Consider the following 26,004-nt stretch of genomic DNA (forward strand, 5'->3'; position numbering starts at 1 on the left):
CAGGATTTGCTCGGAGCTATCCATCGACCCGAATGGCCCGGAAAAAGTCTTCGCGAGCCCTAGATCACCACACTCCCGAAGCAGCTTTAGAAGAGCCACAACACGCGCTCGCCTTGCTCCAGTCTACGCCGCAGCTGCGTATCATGTCCAAGGATTCGATTCATATGAATGAGGTGGGCACTAGTTTGCTTCACTTCGTTATGAAACAGAGTAATTCCAAAAAGGATGGCAGCAATGGCGTGGAGGAGTACAATGATTCGTTGACACGCCACATGGCGAATCAGCGGGCAGCTGCAGAGTTGGCATCTCTGCTTTGGACGCTTGCGCACGAAATGAGTGTGGAAGATTTTGGTGCCGTTGAAAGCGAAGTTTTTACGCTCGTGTTCGCTCTCGTGCACGCTCCGGACAAAGAAAGTCGTATGGCCGGTTTGGCCGCCTTGGATGGATTGTTGGTGGCACCGAGTGCGGACGAAGAGAAAAAGGCCATCAAGTTCGCTAACGCCTTGAGTACAGGGCTGCGAGCAGCGAATGGCGACTATGAATTTTTTTCCGCCGTGTCGAAAGCGCTGGGTCATATGGCGATGCGCATTTCGAACGTGGATTTTGTCGAGGCCGAAGTTACCCGAGCGCTGGAATGGTTGCGCACCGGACGTTCAGATAGAAGGTGGGTAATCAAATTGTATCAATGTTTTACTGCTCTGTCTATGGTCTCACTCGCAGCCTGCTTCGTCTACGAAGACTCGCGGCCTCTTTGTCACTCAAAGAATTTGCAATCCACGCTCCTACCACCTTTCATTCTAAGACCAGTCAATCGACGCTAGGACAGGGCGGTTCCAACGAGTTTTTGGATACCATTTTTCAGTCAATACGTGATCCACAACCCATCGTGCGAGTCTGTGCTGCTGACGCTCTTTCACAATGTTTGCGCATTTTGGTAGATCGTAGACATCTTTCTCTAACTGGACTATTGTGTCAGATTCACTTCTCTACAATGGAAGGTCTTCAAGAAGCGACCAAGAAGCAATCTTGGCACGCGGCTTCGGAATCTGAAGCAGCCAAGCACGGGTCGCTCTTAGTAGTCGGAACAATGCTGGCGTACACTCGCGAATTCCTACTGCCTCGTTTCGAAGAAATATGTCGAGCAGTCTTAGCTTGCTCCAAAAACCCAAAAGTTTTGATCCGTTTGGAGGTCGTTCGGTTGATTCCTAAGTTAGCTGCTTGCTGCTCTAGTGTGTTTGGCCGCCGGTATTTGGAGCAAAGCTTAGTCTTTTTGATTGACAACGTATCTAGCCCAGCATCTCTCCGCGACAACGTCGATATACGTCCTTCCGTCTATGACGCTATTGGCGATTTGATTATGGCAATGAGCGATGAGAATACTGGAAGGGTCATTGGAGGAAGTAAATTCCCGACCGCCAGATTCGTAAACGATCCAGAAAATCCGGATATCTGCTTTGTTGAGCTAAGTAAGAGAGGGTTCATATTCGAGAGGCTGGAGGAAATCTTCGCCGTTGTTCGGAAAGGGCTGCACGCTCCAACATCTCGAAGCTCTGTCGGTCACACCTTATGTCCGGCACTGCATTGCGCCTCAAGCCTTGTCGAGGCGCTGAAAGACTTGGCTCTGCCTTATTTGGATGGCGTTATCGATGACATGTTCCAATCGGGTTTGAGTATTGATTTGATTCAGTGTTTGCACTCTATCGCTCAGAGCATTCCGATGTATAAAGATGAAATTGAAGATCGCATGTTACAAGAAGTATCTCTGTCTCTGGCTGGGAATAGAGTAATTTACAATCCCATTACGGCTTATAGAGCAGCTGCACTTCGAGCGCGAGCTCTTCGAAATGTTCGGAAGCGTTCCAGTGATCATACTCTTGGATCGAGCTATCCTGCGGGTGCAGCCTCAACTACTGAGTCTTCGAATGTGCATATTAATATGAACAATGATGCAAAAACGACCAAATTGTTGGTCCTGAGTCTTCAGACTTTCGCATCATTTTCAAACTCGACGGCCCAAGTGACTTTGTCTGGGAAGATTATTCCGCTTATGCCTTTCGTTCAAGATGTTACAGCACGATATCTATTGCACCCATCGAACGAGGTACGCCGGGCGGCAGCGCTGGCATGCTGCGTCCTGCTGATTCCCCATGGTTCTATCTTTGCCAGTGCTGGGAGCTGCAGTGGTTTAATTATAGAGGATGTTCTGGAAGCTCTTCTGAGAGCTGCCGTTTCGGATAGCTCTGCTGTTGTTCGCCTCTGCGTTGTTCGTGCGTTGGATACGCGATACGACCCTTTTCTGTGTCAGACACACCATCTGCAAGACCTGTTCCTTGTGCTACAAGATGAAACATTGGCAACAAGAGTTGCTGGTCTTCAATTACTTGGTCGTCTTGCAAGTCTGAATCCTGCTCCAATTCTTCCGGTTCTCCGGAGGTTTTTAAACGATCTTGTCGTTGAATTGCAGTGTGGAGTCGATACGGGAAGAGGCCGAGAAGAAGCGACACGCTTGCTCGTCGTTTTTCTACGCGTGAAGCCTTTGCAACGGTTGATTCATCCAGTACTTGCTACACTCGTTGGGGCACTTCCTCTGACAGGTGCTGCACCACCGCGATTAGCTTCGGCGTCTTTGGAGGCACTCGGTGAGCTTGCACAAGCTACAGGTACAGCCTTGCAGCCGTGGGTCAATGATATTATTCCTCATGTTCTGAATACAATGAAGGACCAAAGCAGCGCCAGTAAGCAGAGGACTAGTCTCAGAACTCTTGGTCAGATTGCTGGCTCAACTGGGTACGTTGTCCGTCTCTATCTTGACTATCCGAATCTTTTAAGTCAAGCGACAGATATCTTGCCGGCCACAAAGCGAGCTCCATGGACTCTTCGTCGGGAAGTTATCCGTACATTGGGGATTATTGGTGCTTTAGATCCTGACCGGTATTATTCTGTAGCTTCTAAGGCCCGAAAAGGAGGCGTTGTCGGTGGTGCATATTTCGAAGAGTTGGATACGCGCCATCGACCAAAGGAGGGATTTGATTCGGATTCTGGCCGGAACACTTCGAACATAGAAACTACAAGGATTGCCGGTATTTCTGGTACTTCGGACGACAGTCGGCTACTCCATGGGCTGCCAAAAGCAGCCTTAGACTCTGATGAAGAAGACCAGCCCGCATACTTGTCCATGTACGAGCAATACGCTATGGTTGCACAACCTGTATCCAATCTTTCCCCTGCGAAGCGTATGACACCATCTGAAGAAGATTTCTATCCGACAGTCTCTATACAGGCACTGATGCGAATTTTTCGCGACTCGACGCTTACTGTGCATCACGGTATGGTTATTCAGGCAATTATGTTTATCTTCAAGTCCCTGGGCGTGCGGTGTGTTCCATTCCTGGGAAAAGTTCTGCCCCACATGATATTGACAATACGACACTGCCCCTCGAATCTGAAAGAGTCACTTTTCATTCAACTCTCCAACCTAACCTTGGTTGTAAAGGCTCATCTGCGAATATTTGTTGACGACATTTTCGATATTGTAGAACAGTTTTGGGACTCAAGACACCTCTCTATTATTTTGAAGTTGCTCTCAAATATAGCAATTGGAGTACCGGATGCCTTTAGGCAATTCGTCCCCCGCTTCATTCGGCGTCTCCTTACATCACTTGATGAGCTACAAGTTGCTGACTGGTCCACAGCTAAACAAAGCTTGCTTCCCCAAAATGGTAGGGCCGAGTCGGAAAAGCTCAGTCATATTTTGAAGAGCATTTCAAAGCTCAACAGCATGTTAAGGGAATACTTGCACATTCTGATTCCCGCTCTCTTGAAGCTTGCTGACTCACTAGCTTCGTTATCCTTCAACGGTGCGACGACCACTACGATATCTATTTTGGATGGCTTCTCCGTACTGAATTGTAGGACACTGTCAGCGCTGATAGAGAGCCAGGCGCCGGCACCAAATCCAGTCGCACTGGCTCTGTTCACAGGTCTAAGCTGCACTCCACCGATAAACTCCGAAAATGGACTTCCGTCTCGCGTTGTCCAGCCATTGGTTAGAATTTTTCGAGAAACGCCACCGCGAAGTCTTGCTGTAGGCCTATCGATGGTGGAAACACTCTGTACTTGTGCAAAAGAAATTGGGGCTTCAAAGTGGCTGCAAATATACGATTCCGTTGTTAAGGCTGCCATCACTTCATGGCACAACACATTTTCATTGTCCCCCGGAGTCGATGTATCTATATCGACTGCTCGCCCTGATGAGCGCCTTGCCGCTATCTTGGAGCTGTATTATGAGACTGTCAATGAGCTGACAGCTCCACCACTGCTGATCGATACCTCAACATCTAGTCATGCAATTTCCAGTCGTAGATCACACTCATTGCTGGGAATTGAAGGAAGGGCAAGCACTAACGATATGGCTGTGATCGTTGAAGGTTTCGACAGCTCTATTGAAGTCGATGAACATCCCGTTGCTCCTGCTCTTCGCGCATCTTTCTCGGTCTCAAATAGACAGAAAGTTAATCAAGGGAATCTGCAACGAGCCTGGGATGTATCGCAACGATCATCTCGCGAGGACTGGGACGAGTGGATGAGGAGATTTGCAATCCAGCTACTACGTGAAGCACCATCGCCGGCCCTACGAGCAAGCGCGAATCTTGCTCATGCATATCAACCTTTGGCGAGAGAGCTTTTCAGTGCTGCATTTGCTTGCTGCTGGAAAGAATTGAGTCATCCGTACCGGACAGACCTACTTAGTGCGCTGGAGACCGCCTTCGTTGCTGATATTTCCCCGGAAATTCTTTTGGCGCTACTAAACCTGGCTGAGTTTATGGAACATGACCCAAGTGGAGGTCTCCCTATTGACATTTCAATCTTGGCAGATTTAGCATTGAAGTGTCGGGCGTACGCCAAAGCGCTGCACTACAAAGAACGGGAGTACAGGAACGGAGGATCAGGTTCCTGTGTGGAAGCGCTAATCAGTATCAATCGGAAGTTGGATCTTCAAGGTATGTGTATCTTTGCTGTGCTGGCAAGGGAGTGGACCCGAACTTATACATCTTTTATGTACCGCAGAGGGTGCGCTAGGGATTTTGAAGGCTTCCGCGATTGACGATGAGGATGCATCCAAGCAATCGGTTGATGAAGCTTTCTCTGCGAGAGTTTCTAGGCATCAATGTCATGATATGCTATACAGTGTTATCTGCAGTACAGAAGAACCCGCTCTAGCCAATAGGAGTCGCTTGAACATATCAGAAAAGGAGGGTTGGTGGCTGGCCAAGCTTGGCAACTGGACAGAAGCGCTGGAGGTATATCGCGAGAAGCTGAAGAGCGACCCTCACGATTTTGAAGCTATTGTAGGATGCATGAGGTGCCTTGATGCGAGCGGCGAGTGGCGTAAAGTGCTTGATCTTGCTGAGCAAAATTGGACAGCTTTGAGCCAGCATCGATGTATCGGTGACAGCAACTTTCACGGAGACCATTCGGATCGCAACGAAAGGCAGTCCGAATGTGCGCCCAAGCTGCCTGGAGACTAGGTCAATGGGATGATCTCGAAAAGTACTCATCTCAGCTGACTTGTGGTCAGGGAAACATGCATGTAGCGTCGTCGCACCTTGTCTCGGGACTTCGTGACATCTCAATCAAGAGAGTCGGATTTGATGGCGCGTTTTACAGTGCGGTTTTGCATGTTCATCGCCAAGACTGGTCTCACGCCGCTGATGCTATTGATGCTGCTAGGAAAGCAATGGACAGTAGATTCACCGCGTTGCTGGCTGAATCATATAGTCGGGCATACCCTAGCATGGTGACGGCCCAGATGCTATCGGAGATGGAAGAAATTATTGAGTACATGAAAACTGAAGAGAGGTCAAGAATCGAAATTGACCATCACCCGGCAAATCGGCAGAGCATAGAAAGGGCTCGGGAGAGGCTAATATCTGTTTGGAAGGATCGACTAGCAGGGTGCCGTATGGATTCTGAAGCCCACGCGTCGATTCTTGCGGTCAGATCACTGGTGATCGGACCGGAAGATGACGTAGATGCCGTGCTAACGCTGAGTAAATTATCGAGGCAGGCCGAACGCCACAAGTTTGCAGAACGCGTTTTACTCGACCCTTTGCATTCGTTGAATGCACATCTCGATGGTCCGACATTCGGAATTGGTTTATCAGACACATTGGGAATAAGAGTTGATTTTTCCCAGTACAATGATGCTGCATCTCAAACTCTCATCGATCGTGTCGTTTCAGGAAATCTTTCCAATATCCTCCCTACGTATGGTCTAGCGCACGAGCAGTGGAGCAGGAGCCTTGTCGATGAAGCAGGGGGAATCGACCGGTATGACATCCGCTTTTTAATTGCCAGAAATTGAATCATATGAAAATTCCTCACTATCACTTCTCGTCTTATTTACATTAGGCTCAAGATTCAGCATACTTTTTATTTTGCTTATGTTAAGCATTTGTGGTATACTGGTGAAAAGCATGAAGCAACCAGGCGTTTAGAGCATCTGTGTGATGTTGTAGATATGGTCTCACATTGCGAACGGATTAATGAAACGTCGCTAAGAGTTGCATGTTGGCTGGAATACGGGGAGTGGAAGCTGTCAACAACAACTTCGCTTGGGTCATCCATGAGTCCGCAATTTCAACTAGATGTGTTGACGTCTTTGAAGCGGGCAACCCAGCCGGACGACTGCGGGTATAAAGCATGGCACGGGTGGTCGCTTTTGAACTTTCGCATTGCCTTGCAACTCAACGACCGGCATCATTTATCGTCGCAAGCGGATGCTCAACGCCCAGGCGCAAGCTTCGATAAGAGTATTCGGAATCATGTTGTTGCTGCAGTCCGAGGGTTTGTGAACGCAATCAACTTAGGCACCATTAAACAGAGCGCCTCGGTGCAACAAGATTTATTGAACTTGTTGACTTGCCTCTTCAAGTTTGGCAGTTTGCAGGACGTCGCGGTTGTCTTGAATGAATGCGTGAGCTCCGTCGCCATCGAAGCTTGGCTGGGCGTTCTTCCTCAGCTATTGGCTCGAATACATATAAAGGACCCCGCCATAAGATCCGTCCTGCACCCCCTGCTTACACGTCTCGGTGAGAAGCACCCTCAAGCATTGATGTACCAGCTTTCCGTTCTTCTCAAAAGCCCTGTCGTTGAGCGGAGAACCGCTGCAGAGAGCTTGATGAACTCACTGAAGTCACATTCAAGTGATCTAGTGGAAGAGTCTCTGATGGTTTCATCAGAGCTAATCAGGGTGGCGATCCTTTGGTCTGAAACGTGGCACGCTGGACTAGAGAATGCCTCAGCGTTTTTCTACGTTGAAAATAACATAGCTGCGATGCTGGACCAGCTGCACTCTCTACATGGTGAATTTGAGAAGGAGCCAGAAACGAGTATGGAGAGAGACTTTGCGGAAGCCCATGGAGGAAACATTCGGCAAGCATACGACTGTATTAAGAAATACATACAGCTGAGCTCCAACGATGACGAGAATTTATCGCCAGAGCAGAAAGACTCTCGCCGTGAAGAAGCCGAAACTTTTTTACACAAAGCTTGGGATTCATACTACGTTGTCTTTCGACCGATCAACCAGGATCTGAAATCGATGTCGCTTCTTAGGCTACCAGAGTGTTCTCCGGCGCTCAGTCGAGCCCGAAATTTGGAACTTGGAGTACCAGGATCGTATCGCGTCGATGGTTCCTACGTAAGGATTCAGAAGTTCGTTCAGCGCGTTAGCATTATCAATAGCAAGCAGAGGCCCCGTAAAGTGACGTTGCGAGGGAGCGACGGGAAACACTACGTATTCCTCCTCAAAGGTCACGAGGATCTCCGTCAAGATGAGCGTGTCATGCAGCTGTTTGGTCTCGTGAATGCACTGTTGGTTCGGGACCCGCAGACGAAGAATCAAGATTTGATGATCAAGCGATACACCATTTCGCCTTTGTCACACAATTGCGGCCTCGTCGGCTGGGTGCCTCACTGCGACACTATGCATGCGTTGATTCGAGACTATCGCGAAGCCAAAAAAGTTCCTATGAACATCGAGAATCGAGAAATGATGAAAACCGCACCGGATTACGACCTTTTGACGGGAATGCAAAAGGTGGAAGTTTTTACTGATGCGCTACAAAAAACACCTGGTAAAGGGGACGATCTGGCTGAAATTTTTTGGCTAAAGAGCACAAACAGTGAGGAATGGCTCGAGCGGCGCACCAAGTATACGCGGAGTTTGGCAGTCATGTCGATGGTGGGCTACATTCTCGGTCTCGGAGATCGCCACCCTTCCAATCTCATGATTGATAAGCTTTCCGGTCGCGTCTTGCACATTGATTTCGGGGACTGTTTCGAGATTGCCATGGTGCGCGACAAGTACCCTGAGCGAGTTCCATTCCGCCTCACGCGTATGCTAGTCAAAGCTATGGAGGTCTCGGGAATCGAAGGGACCTACCGCAGTACGTGCGAAAGGACAATGAACCTTCTTCGCTCTAGTCGTGATACGTTAGTCGCTATGCTTGAAGCGTTTGTGCACGACCCTCTGATTAGTTGGCGGTTGGTGAACTTGTCCAAAAGTGCTGAGAATTTATCGAACGAGATGGAAAGGGAAGGTCGGAAGGAGTCGTCGGCACAACCACCCGTTCAAAGCGAATCCGGAGCCTCGGCGGGGAGGGGTAGCGCGGGATTGTTGGTCACGGGCCGCCAGCAGTTTCTCCACGAATCCATTGCCGAAGGTGGTGACGAAGAGGGGGATGACGACGAAAACAATCACAGTCGTGGTAAAGTGGAACAAAACCACCACAATTTGCTGCACCGATTGCCATCCGTACCTAGATCCGGCTCGGCCCAGCCCACGTCCCGGGATAGATTGGCGCGGAGTGCACAGTCGATGCAAAGACACGCCGAAATACAGACAATGGCGGCCAACATCTCGACAAATTCGCGGATTGCCAGTATTACAGGGGGTGCGTCGGCACGAGTGGCGACGGAAACTTCCATAGCACGATCCCGCATGGAGCGATCGCTTATGGGAGTGATGGGCGGGGAGAACGGGGTCGTGCATGAGGAAGCGTTGAACGTCAAGGCTCTGCAAGTTATTCGACGAGTTGAAGACAAACTGTCCGGTACGGACTTTCCGGATTGCGAAGGCGAGCCGCTGGATGTGTCAGACCAAGTCCAGCGGCTGATTGTACAAGCGACGAGTTCCGAAAATTTATGCCAGCTCTTTATTGGATGGTGTGCGTTTTGGTAAGATATCTCTATTAGAGCTACACGTTTACGTAGACCAAGTATGTTGCCAAGTGGAGATCAACTCTGGCAGTGCCCGAATAAAGGCGACAGCGGAGGGCTTTTAGTTGTGCTTTCTTCGACCCTACATGCCACCAAAAAAATCACCGTTCATGGCTTTCATACGCGCCATGTGGTCTTCCATGGAGGCTTTTTTCTCAATCGCCGGTTTTGCCACGGGCTTGGGGGGCGATGGCGGGCTGGATACGGCGGTGGGAGGAGCGAATACCGGCACGACCGGTTGGGGTTCGAGCTGTTGTTGCCGCATCATGGACTTGGCGAGTGCGGCATCCAGCGCGACTTGTTCGGCTTCCTGCGTAGCCGACGCAGCCGCAATCTGCGTTGCTTCGACATCTTCAAAATCGTCGGCGTCGTGTGTTACCGATGCGACGGCCAACTTATTGATCCTAAGTTTACTGGTCACGTTGCTGGACTTCTTTTTGAGTAGATTTTTGGTCGCCGTGCTGGTGGTGACACCGTCGCCGGCTGGTTTGCGCAAAACGAGTTTGACGCCGCCGCTACCGGGTGGGGTGACGAGTTTTTTGGCACCGGGGAGTTGCGAGGCCAAGACGGCATTGGACTTGACCGGTCCAGCAGCGGCGGCGCGGGCCGCTTGTAGCTTTTGTCGTGCCAGCGCGTCTCCTTGTTGTTGATCGGCGAGTTCGAGATTCGCCAACAGATTATTCGTGTGGTCATTGTTGTTGCCTTGCTGGGGGGTCCCTTCCCCACGTTGGGCGGCTTGGGCATCGACTAGTTTGGCGAGTTCGGCGCGGTAGGACTGTGCGGCTTTGGACTTGTACTTCTTCTCGCTCTTGCCGTGAAAGTCGGTGAAGCCGTGTTTACGGAGATAGGCCTGTGCGGTGCCGTTACCGCCAACCCGCATGGCGTCCACTTGTCGTTGAGTCCATTCATCCAAGTCCACCGAACGGACAAAAGTGGTGTGGACTCCCATCCCGCGGTGTGTGGCGGAACAATCCAGACACAGAAAGACACCGTAGGTTACCGAAGCCCACGTGGGACGAGATGCGGGACAATCGAAACAAACCTGATTAGCTTGAATAGCCTAACGTCGTAAGTTCATTCACCAAAACCCACCACCACCACCACAGAAGAGAGAGCGATACACACGTATATACGGTGAGAGAGAAAACGTAACGTATGGCATTGTATCGCAGCGTAGACGTTGACACCGTGAGCCACGCTTGTCCGGCGTTGGCACTGGCGGCAACTCTACCGTAACAGAAAGCTGGCTCCACGTTCGTCTCGTGCCGTACCAACTCCCAATGCTTACAGTTAGTTTACTAACCAACTAACTTATCTACACAACACGACGCACGTACCTTTAACTTTTTGAACTGGGCGTTCTTGTCCGCGGAAGGAATGCAGACTTGTCCTTTCCCCGCCGCTGTAAAGGTTCCATCCTGGCGTAGATTTCCCGACGTCGAATGCTGGTAATTTCGTGCGGCAGAGGTTGACATGGGAAAGCAAGGCAAGGTAAGGAATGGTCTCTGACGGATGGGACTGTGGAATGATGGTGGCAAAAGCCAAAACGCTTCCCGTGATGTAGCAACGGTGGAGTAGGGCTGAGCAAAACGGTAATAGCTAGCTAGCTAGGTAGGTAGCTTAGATAACATACATAGAGGAGAAAGGGTGACACGGCGGCCCCTTGGTTCGATCGGCCATTCACAGTCATACCCGAACGGCCCTCCCACGAATCCACACGAACCGAATCGAGTAAAACCTGGGAAGGGTATTCGTGTGGGGTTGGGTTATATCATCATTAGGTGTATGAGCTCAAAACGACGTCCGGCCGACGCATACGGTGACGAGCAGAACCCGTAGGGGGTAGAAGCGACCCAATCTGTCGTGCGGATGGAGGACCGATTGTTTCGTCCCTCCACGGTCCGGTTCGAGAGTACGTAGGCAGGTAGCTCTCTCTACTCGACGGAGACAGAGAGAGAGCTACACCAGTAGCGGACACTGAATAAGAATCCACTCGACCTTCTAATCAATTGTTGCCATTCAAAGGGCGGTCTATCCAGTCGGGCTGTACGTAATATACAGTAAGTACGCATCATGCGAATCACAACAACGACACTTTTCGTGGGGATCGTCCACGGGGCGTGGCTTCAGGCTCCACTACCGACCTGTGCCTTTCCTTGGACGATCCCGCGATCCCGCACCGGCACAATGGGATCGCCGTCTCGATTGTCGACGGCATCCGCCTTTCGACTCGACAGCCAACCCCCGAAGCATTCGCGTCTCGAAGGAAATCTCCGCAATCCGACTCCGGAAGAACTCGCCGTCATGGACGAAATGATACACAAACTAGCCGACGCCAAACTATACGACCTCCCCAACGCTGTCCGACGAGCCTTTCGGGTCGTCTCCAGTCCCCCATTCTTTCTGCGCATCGCGCAACTCAGCGACCAAGCCGCCAACGACACTGACCGGGAAAAACTTGCCGTCCTCGCGGCGAATCTCGTCACCACGCTGGAAACCGTCGTGGAAACGACGGAGGAACAACTCGACGAACGCGCCCAGGAAGTCGAACGCGTCGTCAAGGCCGCCGCCGAACCCGACACGGGAGAATTCCTCGTACCACTACTACCCGTGCGCGTAAAAGCAATGCGGGAACAACTGGACAAGTTGGAAGAATCGTCCTTGGACGAAAGCTTCCTCTCTACCGTGGACGCCTGGATGAACAAGTCGCACCAGGACGGTATGGATCTCATGGTTGGTATTCTGCAAAAGGTTCTGCAACTCTACGCTGGTCGGCAAGTCTCGCGGGCACTGGATCGGCAGGCGGATCAAGGAGTGCCAGTATCGCCGGCACACGGGGTCTTTCGGAAACTTTTGGAAACCGACGCGGATGCCTGGGATGCCGTACTGGCGCAGGCCTCACGCGACGAGCTAGCCGTCACGCACAAGCATACCATGAAGGTCATGGAAAGTTTGGTTCTCTCGCTCGAAACCGGATCCATGGCCCAACGAGTGCAAGCGGAATATTTAAAAGAATTGGCCAACCGGATCGAATCCGTCCAAACGAAAGCGTGATGCAACGGTAATTTCCCGCAAACCTAGTGTCCGACACTACCACCAACCATCGTCTGCTTGATATCGGCAAGCGGGTTCACTGTGTTCACGTATTTTCGGTTATGTAAGCTAATTATAACGAATGTACTTGAGACCGGCAAAGGTCAAGACTCGTGTCAAGATCAATATACCGCCCAGAATCAGTGCGTTGCGAGAAATATGATCGTCCGTAAAGACGCCGCCGAAAAAGACGTCGATAAAGTCGGACACGGTCCCCTGACACGGCTCTGGCTGTTGCGGAACACACACGCCCGTGTCCACCAAGTATTCGAAAAAGCCTCCGCCCACATCGGCCGTTACAATTTTGGGACTGCCCTTGTACAAACTGGTCACCATACCTTCGTAGACGTATTGACCGGGCGTGATGTAAAATGGAAAGGCAAAAAACGAACCAACCAACAGTTGCGGACGCACAATTAAACCGGCAAAGAAGTTATTGAGGCCGATAAAGACACTCGACAAAATTAATGCCGTTGCAGGATTCTCAACCAAACAAACGAAAGCCTGTCCAAAGTAGGAGTATATCGCAAAGTTGAACGTGAAGAATCCCTACAAGCAAAAAGCAAGAAACGATATGAGGTGTCACGAGTTCGTTTTCAAGTCCCTGGTAGCAAGTCACTTTGGGCAGACGTACCCAAAACCCAAACAATCCACGCAACGACTTGGTCATACCCGCTACGCTCAAAAAGACAACCGTAAAGATGGTGGTGGCCAGAACAATGAAAAGCTTCTCAGCCGAACCGAGGGCCCAACCAATGGCGGCACTATCGTACATTCCTGAATCTTGGTGGCGATAAAACATCTCCCGAATCTTGGTCATGACGGGGATTACCGAAAGAATGGCCATGATACCGGTGATAATGAACGTTAGAAAGATTACGGACAGGCGGGAGCGCATCTCCACTTCGGTGTAGATTTCTGGATGCCGGACAAGAATAAAGACCGATCCTAGAACAAAGGCAATCACCATAGATACCATCAAGCGAGATAGATTGTATGCTGGTGACCGCCAATAGATCAAGCGTAGGCGTCCGTTGACAAGTAGCTGTCGTACAGCCTTGCTGGCAGCAAATTCATCTTTGTACTCAATTTTTAACTCGGGATCTTGGACAGCCTTGATTTCATCCAGATCTTTACGCAGGAGTGCGTACTCCTTTGACTCGACGTACTTTTGCGCAAGATCACCCATGTCTTCCGATGTAATTACCCGAAGCATCCAGTTCGCAGGATTTTCCCCGAGTTCGATCTTTGTTGCCCCCAAATTTTCAAAATAGTTCACTAAACGCGAGCAATCTTTTCCCAAGTCTCCTTGAAAAACAACCTGCCCACCTCGTTTCAACAACAACAATTCGTCCTGCCACCAAAGAAGAATGTGAGGTCTTATCGAACCTGCATATTTTCCTGGCGCTGAAGTTACTTACAAACATCTCAAAAATCGCTGACGATGGTTGATGAATAGTTGCGACGATGGTTTGCCCTTTGTCTGAAATATTGCGTAGCGCCCTTACCACAAGTAGAGCGCTTCGGGCGTCTAAACCACTCGTAGGCTGCGAACAGCCATAGTAATCAATAGTTAGAGCAATCAATATGTTAGAGCAAAAATGCACAATACATCGTTTTGATTACAGACAGCGAAAGCCTTACCTCATCCAGGAAGACGACAGACGGTGAAGCCGCGAGTTCAACCGCAATTGATAACCTCTTCTTTTGCTCAAAACTTAGACCGATTCCCTCGTCACTACCAACTAACGAATCAGCCAAAGGAAGAAGTTCCATATCGTCAATGACTTGGTCGACGAAAGCCTCCCGGTCCTCTTCGCTTGTGACGACATCGCGATCGAGGCGGAGCCGAGCAGAGAACAGAATTGTCTCCCGAACCGTCAGCTCCGGTGACTGGACGTCAAATTGCTCAACGTATCCAGAGCAACGACAAAACGAGATTTTGTCCTGTGACCATCCATTCAACCGAACGTCACCCGTCACTGATCCAGTCCTTTTTCTTAGAGCAATCACATCCTATGACCGGAAAATTGTGAGCATGTGAATGTTAATGCTTTGGAACAATAGATGCACTGTACTTACCAGCAATGTCGTTTTGCCTGCTCCACTCGATCCCATCAATGCGCACTAACAGCAAGACAACGGAGAGGATGCATGAGAACAGCACTACCACAACAACTGGAACAGAGAGCTATCAAAAACTCGTACCATGCGTCCTGATCGGAAAATTCCATTGACACCATTCAAAAGTTTTAGAGTTTCATTTTTTGTTGAAGCTTTGACTTCGTAGCAAACGTCTGCAAAAGACAATGTCACAGGTTTAAAGGGTACATTGACCCTCCGACGCTCTGATACAGGATCCGAGACAAGCCTTGTTATGTTCACGTCTGGCGGTGTCGGCTCAGGGATCTGTCTCACGTAGCCAAGACTCACAGCCGTCAGAACTACGCAACCGAAAAAGTAAATGGTCATATAAAGGAAGCAATACCCCAGCCAGTCCTGTTCAAATGGCCTAGAATCTATACCGTACACGAAACCAATCCCTGCAAGCGTCGCGTCTGGATCATCCCATCGTGAACTACGAAACTCATTGATCACCAAAGCACGATAAGCCCAAGCAAAAGGATTCCACCAATATATCCAAAGATAAAACGAGGGGATGGCATCAGGCGCCACAATGTAACCACCGAACAGAATTAGCAGCAGTAGTGTACAAGCACTGTAGACTTGCAGCTGAGAGTCTGGAGCGAACGATGCAAACACTGCTAGCTGCATATTCATCATCATTGCAAAAGTCATTAAAATTGCAATAAACAAGAAATATTCGGTCACAGCTCGATCGCTAAGTCCAACCATAAAGTAAAGAATTGTCCCAAACGTGAAGACATCCATGATGGTCTACAAGAGAGAGCCGTATAAGAACGTGCGATGCAAACAGAAGCATGCCATCGGTCAGACACGTACCTGTGGGAATCCTGCCAAAGTTCTTCCCAGCGTGTAGGGCCACGACGAGAAGAAATTGGCGTCCATTTGCTTATAAAAGATAACGCGGTCGTTTACTAGCCCAGATGCACTTTGCATTGCCCCGAGCATGATAAAAAGACCTGATTGAAAAAGAGCCCCTAAAATAGAGACTTCGTCATCGACGTCGCGGAATACTCCGCCAACACTGACACCCATCAATATGTTCTTGACTGCACTGGCGAAAATCACTCTTTTATCCCTCGTCCACAACAACAAGAATCGTTTCAGATTCAACCACGTATTTCGAAAGAAGGAGTTGGCGTACTTTTTCTTCACTTGCTTCAACAAGGTAAGCTGCGAGACAATGCTTCCATGCTGTGAGATTCGATCGTCTTGTTTCCAAACATACTGAGGGGGTTCGTCCAGTCGATCGCGAATTTTTTTCCCTTGCTGACTGGTTTTAAAACAATTGGCAAGATCTGCGACAGTAGGCGGTTCGGTCCGTTTGCTATCGTCGACAGGGTGATACAGTTTCTTACCGTCCTCGGTAGAAACCGTTTGTAGAAAGTCAGCGACATCCATGAACTGTGGAGATCGATAGCCAAGCTCAGCGAAGTAATCCTCTACCTCGTCGATTGGTCCAGCATACAAAATCAAGCCTTCCGACACGAGTATGATCTCGTCGAAAAGACTGAAAGTCTCGGGACTCGGCTGCAGCAGAGCAAAGACTCGTGTCATTTGCGCTAGTTTTCCAAAGTGAGTGAGTACTTGCACCATGTCAAAGGTGGACGCAGCATCCAAACCAGTCGAAATTTCGTCACCGCAAAGGACAGGTTGACGAGACGTAATCATTTCCCCCACGGTCACTCGCCGCCGTTGGCCTCCACTAACCCCACGAACGGCAGTGTTCCCCACAAACGTATCGCGAACTTCCGTCAACCCTAGACTCGCCAAGACCATATTCACACCGAGTCTGCTCCGGTCGGCTTCTTGTATCGCTGTCATAACTTTGGGGTCCTGCAAAACGCGTGGATCCTGAGCTTGCTGAAATGTGCCTCCGGTTTTACATTGAAAAGAAAATTCGAACGTCTCGTCGACCGTCAACCGTGGTGCGTGCTTGTCTAGTTGATCAATGTAAGCAAAGGCATTTTCAATGTACCACTGCTGCCGTCGACCCACCTACAGTCGGGATCCGTAGCCGAATGAAGTGAGAGACAGGTGCGAACCAAAGACCGACACAGGCAACCACACCCTGTAAGGGAATGTACATGACAGGCGAACCGCACTACATACCTCCAACTCCCGTCCATTATACAGTATCTGGCCTTCCAGTTTTTCCGTCGACGATGATTTCAGCTGCCCCGCGATCGCTTTGAGCAAGGTTGACTTGCCCGAAGCGGGAGGCCCCAATACGAGATAATTTTTGCCCGGCTGCAAGCACAACGAAACATCTTGGATAATGGGGCGTTGCATGATACGAGATACGGGCATGGCTTCGCCTAGCGCCACGTGTTTGAACCATTTGTACAAGGGGTACAGAAAACTGCTATTGTAGACTGTTGCGATCCGACTTTGGGAGTCGTCCACTTGGACCGTGTAGGTAACGTTTTCGAGTCGGACTTCGAGGGGGTACTTGACGTGTGGGGTAACGCCTTGCAATTGCCGCATCATTGCGTTGAGCTCCTTGACCTTGGCACTTTCCTTAGCGCCGTCGAGCTCTTCTCGGATTTCTCTTTTCAAATCCGCGAGCATGGCCATGTCTCGATCCGCGTCGCCCAGAGAGTCATCGTCCGTCCCGTGTGCCGCAAGGACGCGTTCCACACTGCTTATCGATGAATCACTAGCCACACTGTCGGAGTGTTGCAGCGATTTCAGAACGCGATCACGAATTGATTTCTTCAGAAACAGGTGCTGCAAATGATCCTGCCGTTCCTTGGGATTGGTGGTACCGTCGTCAACCTCGTCGCTTTTGAAGTTGGACTCGTCGTCGGCTTCCCGCAGCCGCGATTTGCGGCGAGCGGCGCGAGCTCCCAGGCGCTGCATCAATTTGGAAGATACGGGAGTTGCGTCGCCGCCGTTGTCACCGCGTCTTGCTTTGCGCGCCGAAGTGGGTCGCGGACGTTTGACGGCACTGCCGCTGTATCGCGCCGGATCAATCGGCAACATGGGACGACACCAACGCACACACGTGTTGTAGTGTATTGGTTCTGTCCCGTACAAAGCACTTGGGAAGGATGATGGGCAGCAGAAGGAGTGATACGGTACGATTGTTGAGGGGCGACGCTCGCAATGATTTTTGTTCGCCGTAGGCTTCCAAATTTTCATTTCTGACCAATTCCCGGATGTATGATATTTTTGTTCGAAAAGCGAAAAGATTTATCTAACTGTAAGTTTGAAGCTATCCATAATCGATACTGTTGTGAAAATACAGACATTTCCAACTATAGCCCCCTTCAAGAGCTACCTATGCCTGTGCATCGTTAGCTGCTTGTCTCACCTCGACGGCCCCGTAGGTAACCCCACTGTGCGACACGGTCCGTAGTTTCGTCTGTCTGTCCGTGACCTCATTTTCATGTTGATCGTACCCGGACGTTGGTGACCTACCTCGTTGTCTGGATGCCCTTCCACGAAAAGGAGACCGTTGCTGGGAGCCGGCCGAGTGCGGACCCGTCTTCGCCAAAGAGGACCATCGAACAAAAAAGGTCTCATTGACAAGAAATACTTTGCGACCATGGCGACCCAGCAGCTTCAACAAATTATTTCCGAGACGCTGTCTCCTTACGCGGAAACGCGAAAGACTGGTACGATTTGAGGGTGTCGAAAAGATCGACGTAGTTGGTGTCGCGAAAGAATTAACCGACGGACCGGACCGGGCCGTCACTGCTCACAAGCACTGTTTGGTTCCTTTTTCTCACCTCTTCTTTTGTCTCCCTGCACCAGCCGAAGATCATCTGAAAGCTGCCAAATCTAGTCCTAGTCATCCGCTGCAAGTCCTGGAAATTGTCGCCAAGGCGGACGGTAACGACGCGGCGGTGCGGCAAGCGGCTGCGGTGCACTTTAAAAATGTTGTCAAAAAGGGCTGGGACGTTCAACGGGAGGAGGGTAACGAGGGGATCGTCATCAACGATCAAGACCGTATCACCATCAAGTCACATTTGGTTCAACTCATGTGTACAACGCCGCCACAGATTCAAGTACAGCTCAGCGAAGCCATCTCCTTGATTGCGGCCGTCGACTACCCAAAAGCCTGGGACAATCTACTGCCCGAACTCGTAAAGCAATTTCAGTCTCCCGATCAGACGGTGGTTAACGGTGTACTGAAAACTGCCAACGGAATTTTCAAGTCGTTCCGATTCGTCCAACGATCCGACGATTTGTACGGGATTATCCTTTACTCTCTCAATATTGTGCAAGGACCACTTTTGGCTCTTTTCAAGTCCACCGGCCAAAAGGTGGACGCCGTCGCCAACAATACGGCTCAGCTCAAACCACTCATGCAGTCGCTACGCCTCATGTGTCGCATTTTTTACTCGCTCAACTACCAGGACTTGCCTGAATTCTTTGAAGATCACATGACGGACTGGATGTCCGAATTTGCCAAGTACCTCACGTACCAAAATCCGGCCTTGGTGGATACCGACGAAGAACTCGAACCCAGTCCGATTGATACTTTGCAAGCGGCTATTATTGAAAATTTGGCCCTTTACGCGGACAAGGATGAAGAGCCATTTATGGAATACCTACCCAACTTTACTCGACTCGTTTGGAACCTGCTCATGACGATCAGTGCCTTCCCGAAACACGACAGTCTCGCTACCACCAGCATTCGTTTCCTGTCCAGTCTCGTCCAAAAACGAATGCACCACCACCTTTTTCAGGAAGAAGCCACCCTCCGCGAAATTGTTTTAAAAATCGTCATTCCCAATTTGCTTTTTCGCGAGTCCGACGAAGAACGATTCGAAGACGATCCGAGGGAATTCATTGTCACCGAAGTCGAAGGTTCTGACAGTGAATCTCGCCGTCGATGCAGTCAAGACTTGCTCAGGGCCATGTGTCGCCAGTTCGAAACGCAAACCACCACAATCTGCTCCGAACACGTTGCCAGTATGCTGCTCGAGTTCACCAATAACCCTAATGGTAAATGGGCATCCAAAGATGCCGCGGTACGTACCCATTATTGGGTTCATGTGCGAACGTACGTAATTTGATCCGCATTGGCTTACCCTTGCGCACTCATTTTTTGTCCTTGCACAGATTCATCTCATGATGGGCATTGCCATTCGACGAGAGAGTTCATTGGGGGTTTCTGAGCTCAACGATGCGGTCAACTTGATGGACTTTTTCCAATCGCAAATCTTGCCAGAACTACAGGATCCGAACCATTCGAATCGACCAGTGGTCAAAGCGACTGCAATCAAGTTCGTCAGTGTATTTCGCCAACAGTTTACGAGGGAGCACTTGACTCAGATCATGCCCATGCTGATTGCGCAACTCGGCTCACCAGCGGTTGTAGTCCACACCTTTGCCGCGTATGCGATTGAACGCATTTTGTATACGAAAGAGACCATCAACGGAAAAAAGCATCCCAAGTTTGGCGCGGCCGATCTCCAACCCTTTTTGGAACCCCTCTTCAATGGACTGTTTGCGATTGTAGACAACGTGGAGCACAACGAAAATGACTACGTCATGAAGTGCATCATGCGATCTTTGGCGACGCAAGGCGAGGGTATCATTCCCGTGACACAGATTGTTCTCACCAAACTGACTGCGGCATTGGGTCGCGTCGCCAAGAATCCTCGCAACCCACAGTTCAACCACTTCTTGTTTGAGTCCATTGCCGTCTTGGTTCAATCGGTTTGCTCCGTAGACCGCAATGCCACTGCACTATTCGAACCGCTTTTGTTCGAACCATTCAATATTGTGTTGCAAATGGATATTGCGGAATTTACACCTTATGTCTTCCAAATCTTGGCGCAGCTACTAGAGTATCGCCCGACTGGCTCGGGTTTGGGGACGGCCTACCAAGCACTCTTTTCCCCGTTGCTGACCCCGGGTCTTTGGGACAAGCGTGGAAATGTTCCAGCGTTGTCACGTTTGATGCAAGCCTACATTCGTAAGGCGGCACCGGAACTGGTGGGACAACTTAACCAGATACTGGGTGTTTTCCAAAAGCTGCTTTCATCGAGAGCTACAGAGGCCAATGCGTTTGACTTGCTGTCGTCAGCAATTCTTCACTTTCCACAAGAAGAAATGGAAACGCGCATTGCTACAATTTTTCAGCTTGTGTTGACACGGTTGCAAGCGGGCAAAACGCCCAAATATGTCCGGCTTTGCACGCATTTCTTTGCCCTCTTCATTGGCAAGTATAGCGCGAATGTGTTTATGGATCGTATGAACGCAATCCAGAATGGCTTGTCATTGAATTTGTTGGAGCATGTATGGATCCCACGCGTGACGACGGATCCCCCGGTCCAGCGTACGGAAGCCAAAGTGCAGGTTGTTGGGCTCACCAAGCTGCTTTGTGAATACCCCACCCTGTTGAACGATGCCCATGGGCAAGCCATTTGGTCAAAAGCAGTCGTTGCCACAATCACTATCCTTACATCATCATCATTTAAAGCCACGGAAGAAACAGGTTTAGATGAGGAAGAGATCGAAATCGGGTATGATGCCCAATTTTCACAGCTCAAATTTGCGAGAAAGGCCGCAGAAGATCCCTTCCCAGAAGTTGCGGACCCTACACTTGGTTTTGCCCAGGCTCTTCATCAAGTTTCGAGTGCACATCCGGGACGTATATTGCCCTTAATCCAGCAGGGGCTGAACGGGGCGGACCCAAAGTTGTCGGTTGGTCTGGAATCCATGCTACAAGCCGCCAACGTGCAACTATCGTAAAATCTCATGTGTGTATCGGATACGACTCCATGAATGCTTCGACTTTTATTTGATAAAGCTCTCCACTTTAGAACACACACATAGTTGTGCTTCTATAATTTCTGAATAGGCAAGCTGACCGAGAGATCAACATCCTTTTTACGTCATCCAAGGCCAAAATGGGCTGCTCATGACTGTGGCTTACAAAACAAGTAACGGATTTGAAAAGCCGGTCTAAAGAAGTATGTTTATAAATGTTTTACCCATTTCGAAATCATGCAAAAGAAAATGGAATGCTAGCTAGATGGTGGAGACAGTCCTCTCATTCCCTTTCGTCCAGAAAGATCAAACCTCTCAGACCTTCATTGGCTTCATCCACGAGGCTATCCTCATCGTCGTCGTATTCCCAAAGCTCGCTTTCATCGTCAATGCATGTCGTTTCGATGGTGGAGAATGATCGCGATAGGGTATCGTTGAGGTTAGGAAGATCCAGTGGGTGGCTCTGTTTCTCTGCTGGCTCGGAATCCAGCCGACGATATTGGAGTGTGATCTGACACCGTGAAGCCGAAGTAGCATTCGCATGCTTGGGACGAAACCAAAACAATGCCTTTCCAGCATCCCGAGAGCCCAGGAAGTTACCAGGTAGAGATTTGGCGCGTCGAAGTCGGGTAGGAAATGGGTTTCCAGTTGTGTGTTGTTGTATGGTCTTTGGCGTCGATCGTGGATGAACCGGTGGGCATGTGGAGGATGCCGTTCTAAGCGTCATTTTGGGCCGCATGTTCGAAAACGTCGAAAGATCCTCCGGTGGGGAATAATATGATCCAGGGAATAGTAGAACCATGGCGTGTTGGCTGTAGCTGGTGAAATTTGGCGATTTGTGGGAGTATCTCAGATGAAATGTGAGAGGATTGTGGCCGAAGGTACATAGCGGGAGAAATATATTCGAGCTAGCAAGTCGGTCTTACGTTATTTGCCGGAAGCGACACTGGCCGAAAATGTGAGTAGCCACGGATAAGCGTGCGAATTTTCAAAGTATCACTCCTCAGCGTAATTCGGTATTAATATATGAATAGTAGCAGAGGTACGAAAATGGAGCGCTGGAAAGTGTAGAAAACTACCGAAGCCCAGCTGGCGCGTTCGTTCGCAGTCAATCCTTGTTTCGGCCGCTGTCCCGCAACGGCATACCAAAATTCAGTGAACGCTCACAGTCAGGCAGTTAAAATTCTTGACACCAATCCCGAAATTGAGAATGCCCGAATTCGGAATCGAAAATGCACCGGAATTTCGCTTTTCTGGGAATATTCTACGAGCGAGATTCCTTCTTCCAAAAGATATCCGCACAAGGCATCTACTGTAAACAATCTGGTATGCTCTGGTATGTACTGCGCCAGCCCCGTCCTTTCAAATAATTAGTTGTGTCGCTTTCAACGCCACCTTTATCGCTTAGGAAGGAAAGAGACGAGATCTCATCCGGTTGCGTCTCCTGCGGTGGGCAACATCCGCAGCTCGCTCCTGCAGCAACCACTATAGTTTGAGCCAGATCGACCTGCGAATCGTCGTTGCCGTTTCTTCTTGGTGAACCCAGCAAAAAGCACAAGTCATCATGGCGCGTTGGTTTCGTTCCGAACCGATGGAGTACATCTCCCTCATTGTGAACGAGGATGCCGCTCACGACTGTTTAGCGGACCTCGGAAAGCTTGGGGTGATCCAGTTCACGGACGTAAGTTGCACGTAGATCGTTGTCCAGCCACAGGCGGGAGTTTGAAAACGCGAGTTGGCTTCCCGCATTCTGTACTATAAAGATTCTTGAATCGAAGTACTGCTTTGTCGGAAGAAAAAGTCGGCAGATTTACTACGATCCTCTCGGGTCGTGGTCATCGTCGAACTTCCATCCGGCGCCGCGGCTTTTCGAACTCCGTTTCTCTGGTTGAAAACGTCCTTCCGATGTCGTATGCGGAGTTTTGTCCCCGTCAATTTTGGAATCGTCCTTTCTGCTACCTGTTTCACAGTCAGCGCGCAAACATTATCTGTAGGTTTGTTCTTTAGTTTCTCACCCTCATACTCTACATTCCTATAGTTGAACCCTGACTTGACTCCATTCCAGCGTCGCTACGTTTCTTACGTTAAGCGATGTGATGAGTTGGAACGCAAGCTTCGTTATTTCTCCAACGAGATTGAAAAGTTCGAGATTGACCTTGTTTCGGCTGGAACAGTCGACAACTTTGTCATGTCTCCCACGCTTGTGTCCAGTATGGGTAATGGCTCAAAAAAGAGCGGTGCTCAATTGCTCGAGAGTCTCGAAGTTGAACTTGAACAATACGAGTCGCAGCTCAGGGAACTCAATTCTTACTCCGAAAAGCTTACCACCGAGTACAATGAAAAGGTCGAGCTCCAGGAAGTCCTCGAGAAGGCCCGTCGCTTTTTTATGACCGACGCTCCCCGCCTTGCCGTTTCGGAACTTACCAGCGGGCCCATGGACATGACTGGAAAGGAAGATGGGCTCCTTGACTCGGACGCTGCCCCTCGTCCCGACTTGGACATGCGATTCTCTTCGATTACCGGGGTCGTATCCACAGAAGAGAAGGTCCGCTTTGAACGCATGATCTTTCGTGCCACTCGAGGAAACTGCTACATTCGATTCGCTCCTATTCAGCAGCCCATTACCGATCCGGAATCTGGAAACTTGGTCGAAAAGTCCGTCTTTATTATCTTTTACAAGTCTGAGTCCATTGAAGGCAAGCTCAAGCGCATTTGTGACGCATTCTCTGCTCACCGATACTCTCTCCCTGATATGGACGATGCCGGATCAGTTGACAAGATGCTGACGGAGAACGCACAGGAACTCGTCGACTCTCGCACTGTTTTGCTCAAGAACCAGGATACGCGCTTCCGTCTCTGTCAGCTGCTTGCGAAGCACACGGAGCGCTGGACGTGGATCGTCCTCCGCGAAAAGGCTGTTTATCACTCTCTGAATATGTTCAAGGCTGATGTTCAGGGTATGCTTCGTGGTGAAGGTTGGGTCATTGCTGAGTCCACCGACGCTGTCCGTCAAGCAGTTGAACGTGCTCACTCCAATATGGACATGGCCATGCCTTCCTTGGTGGACTTGGTTCCCCAACCATGGCCTACTCCTCCCACGCACTTTATCACCAACAAGTTTACCTACGGATACCAGGAATTCGTCAACACGTACGGTATTCCACGTTACCGGGAAGCCAACCCTGCGCTTTTCACAGCCGCCACATTCCCCTTCCTGTTCGGTGTCATGTACGGAGACATTGGTCATGGTCTCTTCTTATTCTGCGCTGGTTGCTACTTACTTTGGAATGAGAAGGCTAACGAGAATGCAAAACTTGGTGAGCTAGGCGACGGTATGCACTCTGGTCGATACATGATTGTCATGATGGGCTTCTTTGCCGTGTACGCTGGTTTCATGTACAACGACGCATTTTCCCTCGGTCTCAACCTTTTTGGAACTCGCTACAAGTTCGAGGGCCAGGATTCTGGTACCGTCGAAGAAGGTGATGTTGCCTATCAAACGTTCAGTTATGGTTCCGGTGAATCCGTGTATCCGTTCGGACTCGATCCCATTTGGCACGTTACCTCCAACGAATTGCTCTTCTTCAACTCGTTCAAGATGAAACTTTCCGTCATTTTTGGTATCATCCAGATGTTTTGTGGTACTTGCCTCAAGGGAGCGAATGCCGTCTACTTTGGCGAAAGACTCGACTTTTTGTTTGAGTTCCTTCCCATGGTTGCGTTTGCGTCTTCGATGTTTGTTTACATGGTTATCCTCATTGTTCTGAAGTGGTGCATCAACTGGAATAGCCGGATGCTTTCCGCCACTTGCGTTGATCCTAATGGCGCTGGATGGGGAGCGTCCAATTACGTTGGAACATGGAAGCAGTGCGATGGAGCTGTTGATGGCTGGGACGGAACCTGTACACCATGGGGAATGTCCTGCACCGGATACGATGATACGGCGACGAAATGTCCTCTCAACTATGGTGGTTCTGGTGATGGTTGCCAGCCTCCCAATCTTATCACAACTTTGATCAATATCGCCCTCAACCCGGGTGTTGTTGATGAACCTTTGTACGCTGGACAGGGACCAATCCAGAACATTTTACTTTTGATCGCCTTCGTCTCGGTTCCTATTTTACTTTTGGCCAAGCCTTACTATCTATCCCAGAAGACGCATTCCCCCGTTGTGCACCACTCGGACGATCTCGAGAATGGGCATGACGAGGATGACCACGAGGATGATGACCATGGTTTCGGAGAGATTGTTATCCACCAGGCCATTGAAACGATCGAGTTCGTTCTCGGTATGGTTTCGAATACGGCGTCGTACCTTCGTCTCTGGGCTCTTTCCTTGGCGCACTCCGAACTTGCTACTGTCTTTTGGGAGAAGGCCATGCTTTCTACCTTGAACATGAACTGGTTCGCCGCCTTTTTTGGATTCGGTATCTTTGCCGGCGTGACATTCGGAGTGTTGCTCATGATGGATGTATTGGAATGTTTCTTGCACGCCCTTCGTCTTCACTGGGTCGAATTTCAGAACAAGTTTTTTGCCGCTGATGGCGTACGCTTTTCGCCGTACTCGTTTAAGCAGGTGATTAAGGATACCAGTGCCTAGAGAGAAACTAATTGGATAAGTATAGGGACGAATTAAGCATATAACCAATGTACTCGTCAAAAGCCGTGAGTCCAGACCTACTGTTACAGCAATCGCAATTAGTACCGGACCCCCCTCTTGCATCATTGTTGGTCAATCGAAGTAGCCTGTTTTTT

The 26,004-nt window shown here is 49.8% G+C and overlaps 6 protein-coding genes across 6 annotated transcripts; 4 read left to right on the plus strand and 2 right to left on the minus strand.

Moving 5' to 3' along the window:
- Positions 1-272: 272 nt before the first annotated feature.
- Positions 273-10,860, plus strand: PHATRDRAFT_21660 (predicted protein; the record flags this gene model as incomplete). The annotated part of the gene is made up of 12 exons (XM_002181581.1): positions 273-664; positions 721-1,387; positions 1,490-1,783; positions 1,856-2,971; positions 3,185-4,112; positions 4,449-5,000; positions 5,068-5,129; positions 5,256-5,448; positions 5,496-5,573; positions 5,643-6,117; positions 6,412-8,559; positions 8,947-10,860. The coding sequence occupies 12 exons, from the start codon at positions 273-275 to the stop codon at positions 9,242-9,244; spliced, it is 7,203 nt and encodes a 2,400-aa protein (XP_002181617.1). The 3' UTR covers positions 9,245-10,860.
- Positions 10,861-11,355: 495 nt separating this feature from the next.
- On the plus strand, positions 11,356-12,396 carry PHATRDRAFT_47477 (predicted protein; the record flags this gene model as incomplete). The annotated part of the gene is made up of 1 exon (XM_002181582.1): positions 11,356-12,396. The coding sequence occupies one exon, from the start codon at positions 11,356-11,358 to the stop codon at positions 12,334-12,336; it is 981 nt and encodes a 326-aa protein (XP_002181618.1). The 3' UTR covers positions 12,337-12,396.
- A 17-nt stretch (positions 12,397-12,413) lies between these two features.
- On the minus strand, positions 12,414-16,812 carry PHATRDRAFT_21664 (predicted protein; the record flags this gene model as incomplete). The annotated part of the gene is made up of 10 exons (XM_002181756.1): positions 12,414-12,924; positions 13,010-13,729; positions 13,797-13,922; positions 14,020-14,391; positions 14,458-14,502; positions 14,584-14,721; positions 14,794-15,273; positions 15,340-15,714; positions 15,859-16,503; positions 16,633-16,812. 10 exons carry the CDS (start codon positions 16,810-16,812, stop codon positions 12,445-12,447), a joined length of 3,561 nt encoding a protein of 1,186 aa, XP_002181792.1. The 3' UTR covers positions 12,414-12,444.
- Positions 16,813-18,047: 1,235 nt separating this feature from the next.
- Positions 18,048-21,472, plus strand: PHATRDRAFT_21667 (predicted protein). Its single transcript, XM_002181583.1, has 3 exons — positions 18,048-18,140; positions 18,280-19,502; positions 19,594-21,472. Exons 1-3 carry the CDS (start codon positions 18,071-18,073, stop codon positions 21,229-21,231), a joined length of 2,931 nt encoding a protein of 976 aa, XP_002181619.1. The 5' UTR covers positions 18,048-18,070; the 3' UTR covers positions 21,232-21,472.
- Positions 21,473-21,532: 60 nt separating this feature from the next.
- PHATRDRAFT_37703 (predicted protein) lies at positions 21,533-22,051 on the minus strand (the record flags this gene model as incomplete). Its single annotated transcript, XM_002181757.1, has 1 exon — positions 21,533-22,051. The coding sequence occupies one exon, from the start codon at positions 22,049-22,051 to the stop codon at positions 21,533-21,535; it is 519 nt and encodes a 172-aa protein (XP_002181793.1).
- A 695-nt stretch (positions 22,052-22,746) lies between these two features.
- On the plus strand, positions 22,747-25,913 carry PHATRDRAFT_28794 (predicted protein). Its single transcript, XM_002181584.1, has 4 exons — positions 22,747-22,930; positions 23,288-23,624; positions 23,706-25,099; positions 25,241-25,913. The coding sequence occupies exons 1-4, from the start codon at positions 22,814-22,816 to the stop codon at positions 25,847-25,849; spliced, it is 2,457 nt and encodes an 818-aa protein (XP_002181620.1). The 5' UTR covers positions 22,747-22,813; the 3' UTR covers positions 25,850-25,913.
- Positions 25,914-26,004: the final 91 nt, after the last annotated feature.

Source organism: Phaeodactylum tricornutum, chromosome 13 (assembly GCF_000150955.2).
Source record: "Phaeodactylum tricornutum CCAP 1055/1 chromosome 13, whole genome shotgun sequence".
Lineage (NCBI taxonomy): Eukaryota > Bacillariophyta > Bacillariophyceae > Surirellales > Neidiaceae > Phaeodactylum > Phaeodactylum tricornutum.

Coding starts and splice junctions, on each gene's coding strand:
- PHATRDRAFT_21667 (XM_002181583.1), top strand. CDS start 18,071: ATGGCGACCCAGCAGCTTCAACAAATTATTTCCGAGACGCTGTCTCCT. Junction 18,141..18,279: donor CGCGGAAACGCGAAAGACTG/GTACGATTTGAG, acceptor TCCCTGCACCAG/CCGAAGATCATCTGAAAGCT. Junction 19,503..19,593: donor GGGCATCCAAAGATGCCGCG/GTACGTACCCAT, acceptor GTCCTTGCACAG/ATTCATCTCATGATGGGCAT.
- PHATRDRAFT_28794 (XM_002181584.1), top strand. CDS start 22,814: ATGGCGCGTTGGTTTCGTTCCGAACCGATGGAGTACATCTCCCTCATT. Junction 23,625..23,705: donor GGAAGTCCTCGAGAAGGCCC/GTCGCTTTTTTA, acceptor CTGGAAAGGAAG/ATGGGCTCCTTGACTCGGAC. Junction 25,100..25,240: donor GATGGGGAGCGTCCAATTAC/GTTGGAACATGG, acceptor GATGGTTGCCAG/CCTCCCAATCTTATCACAAC.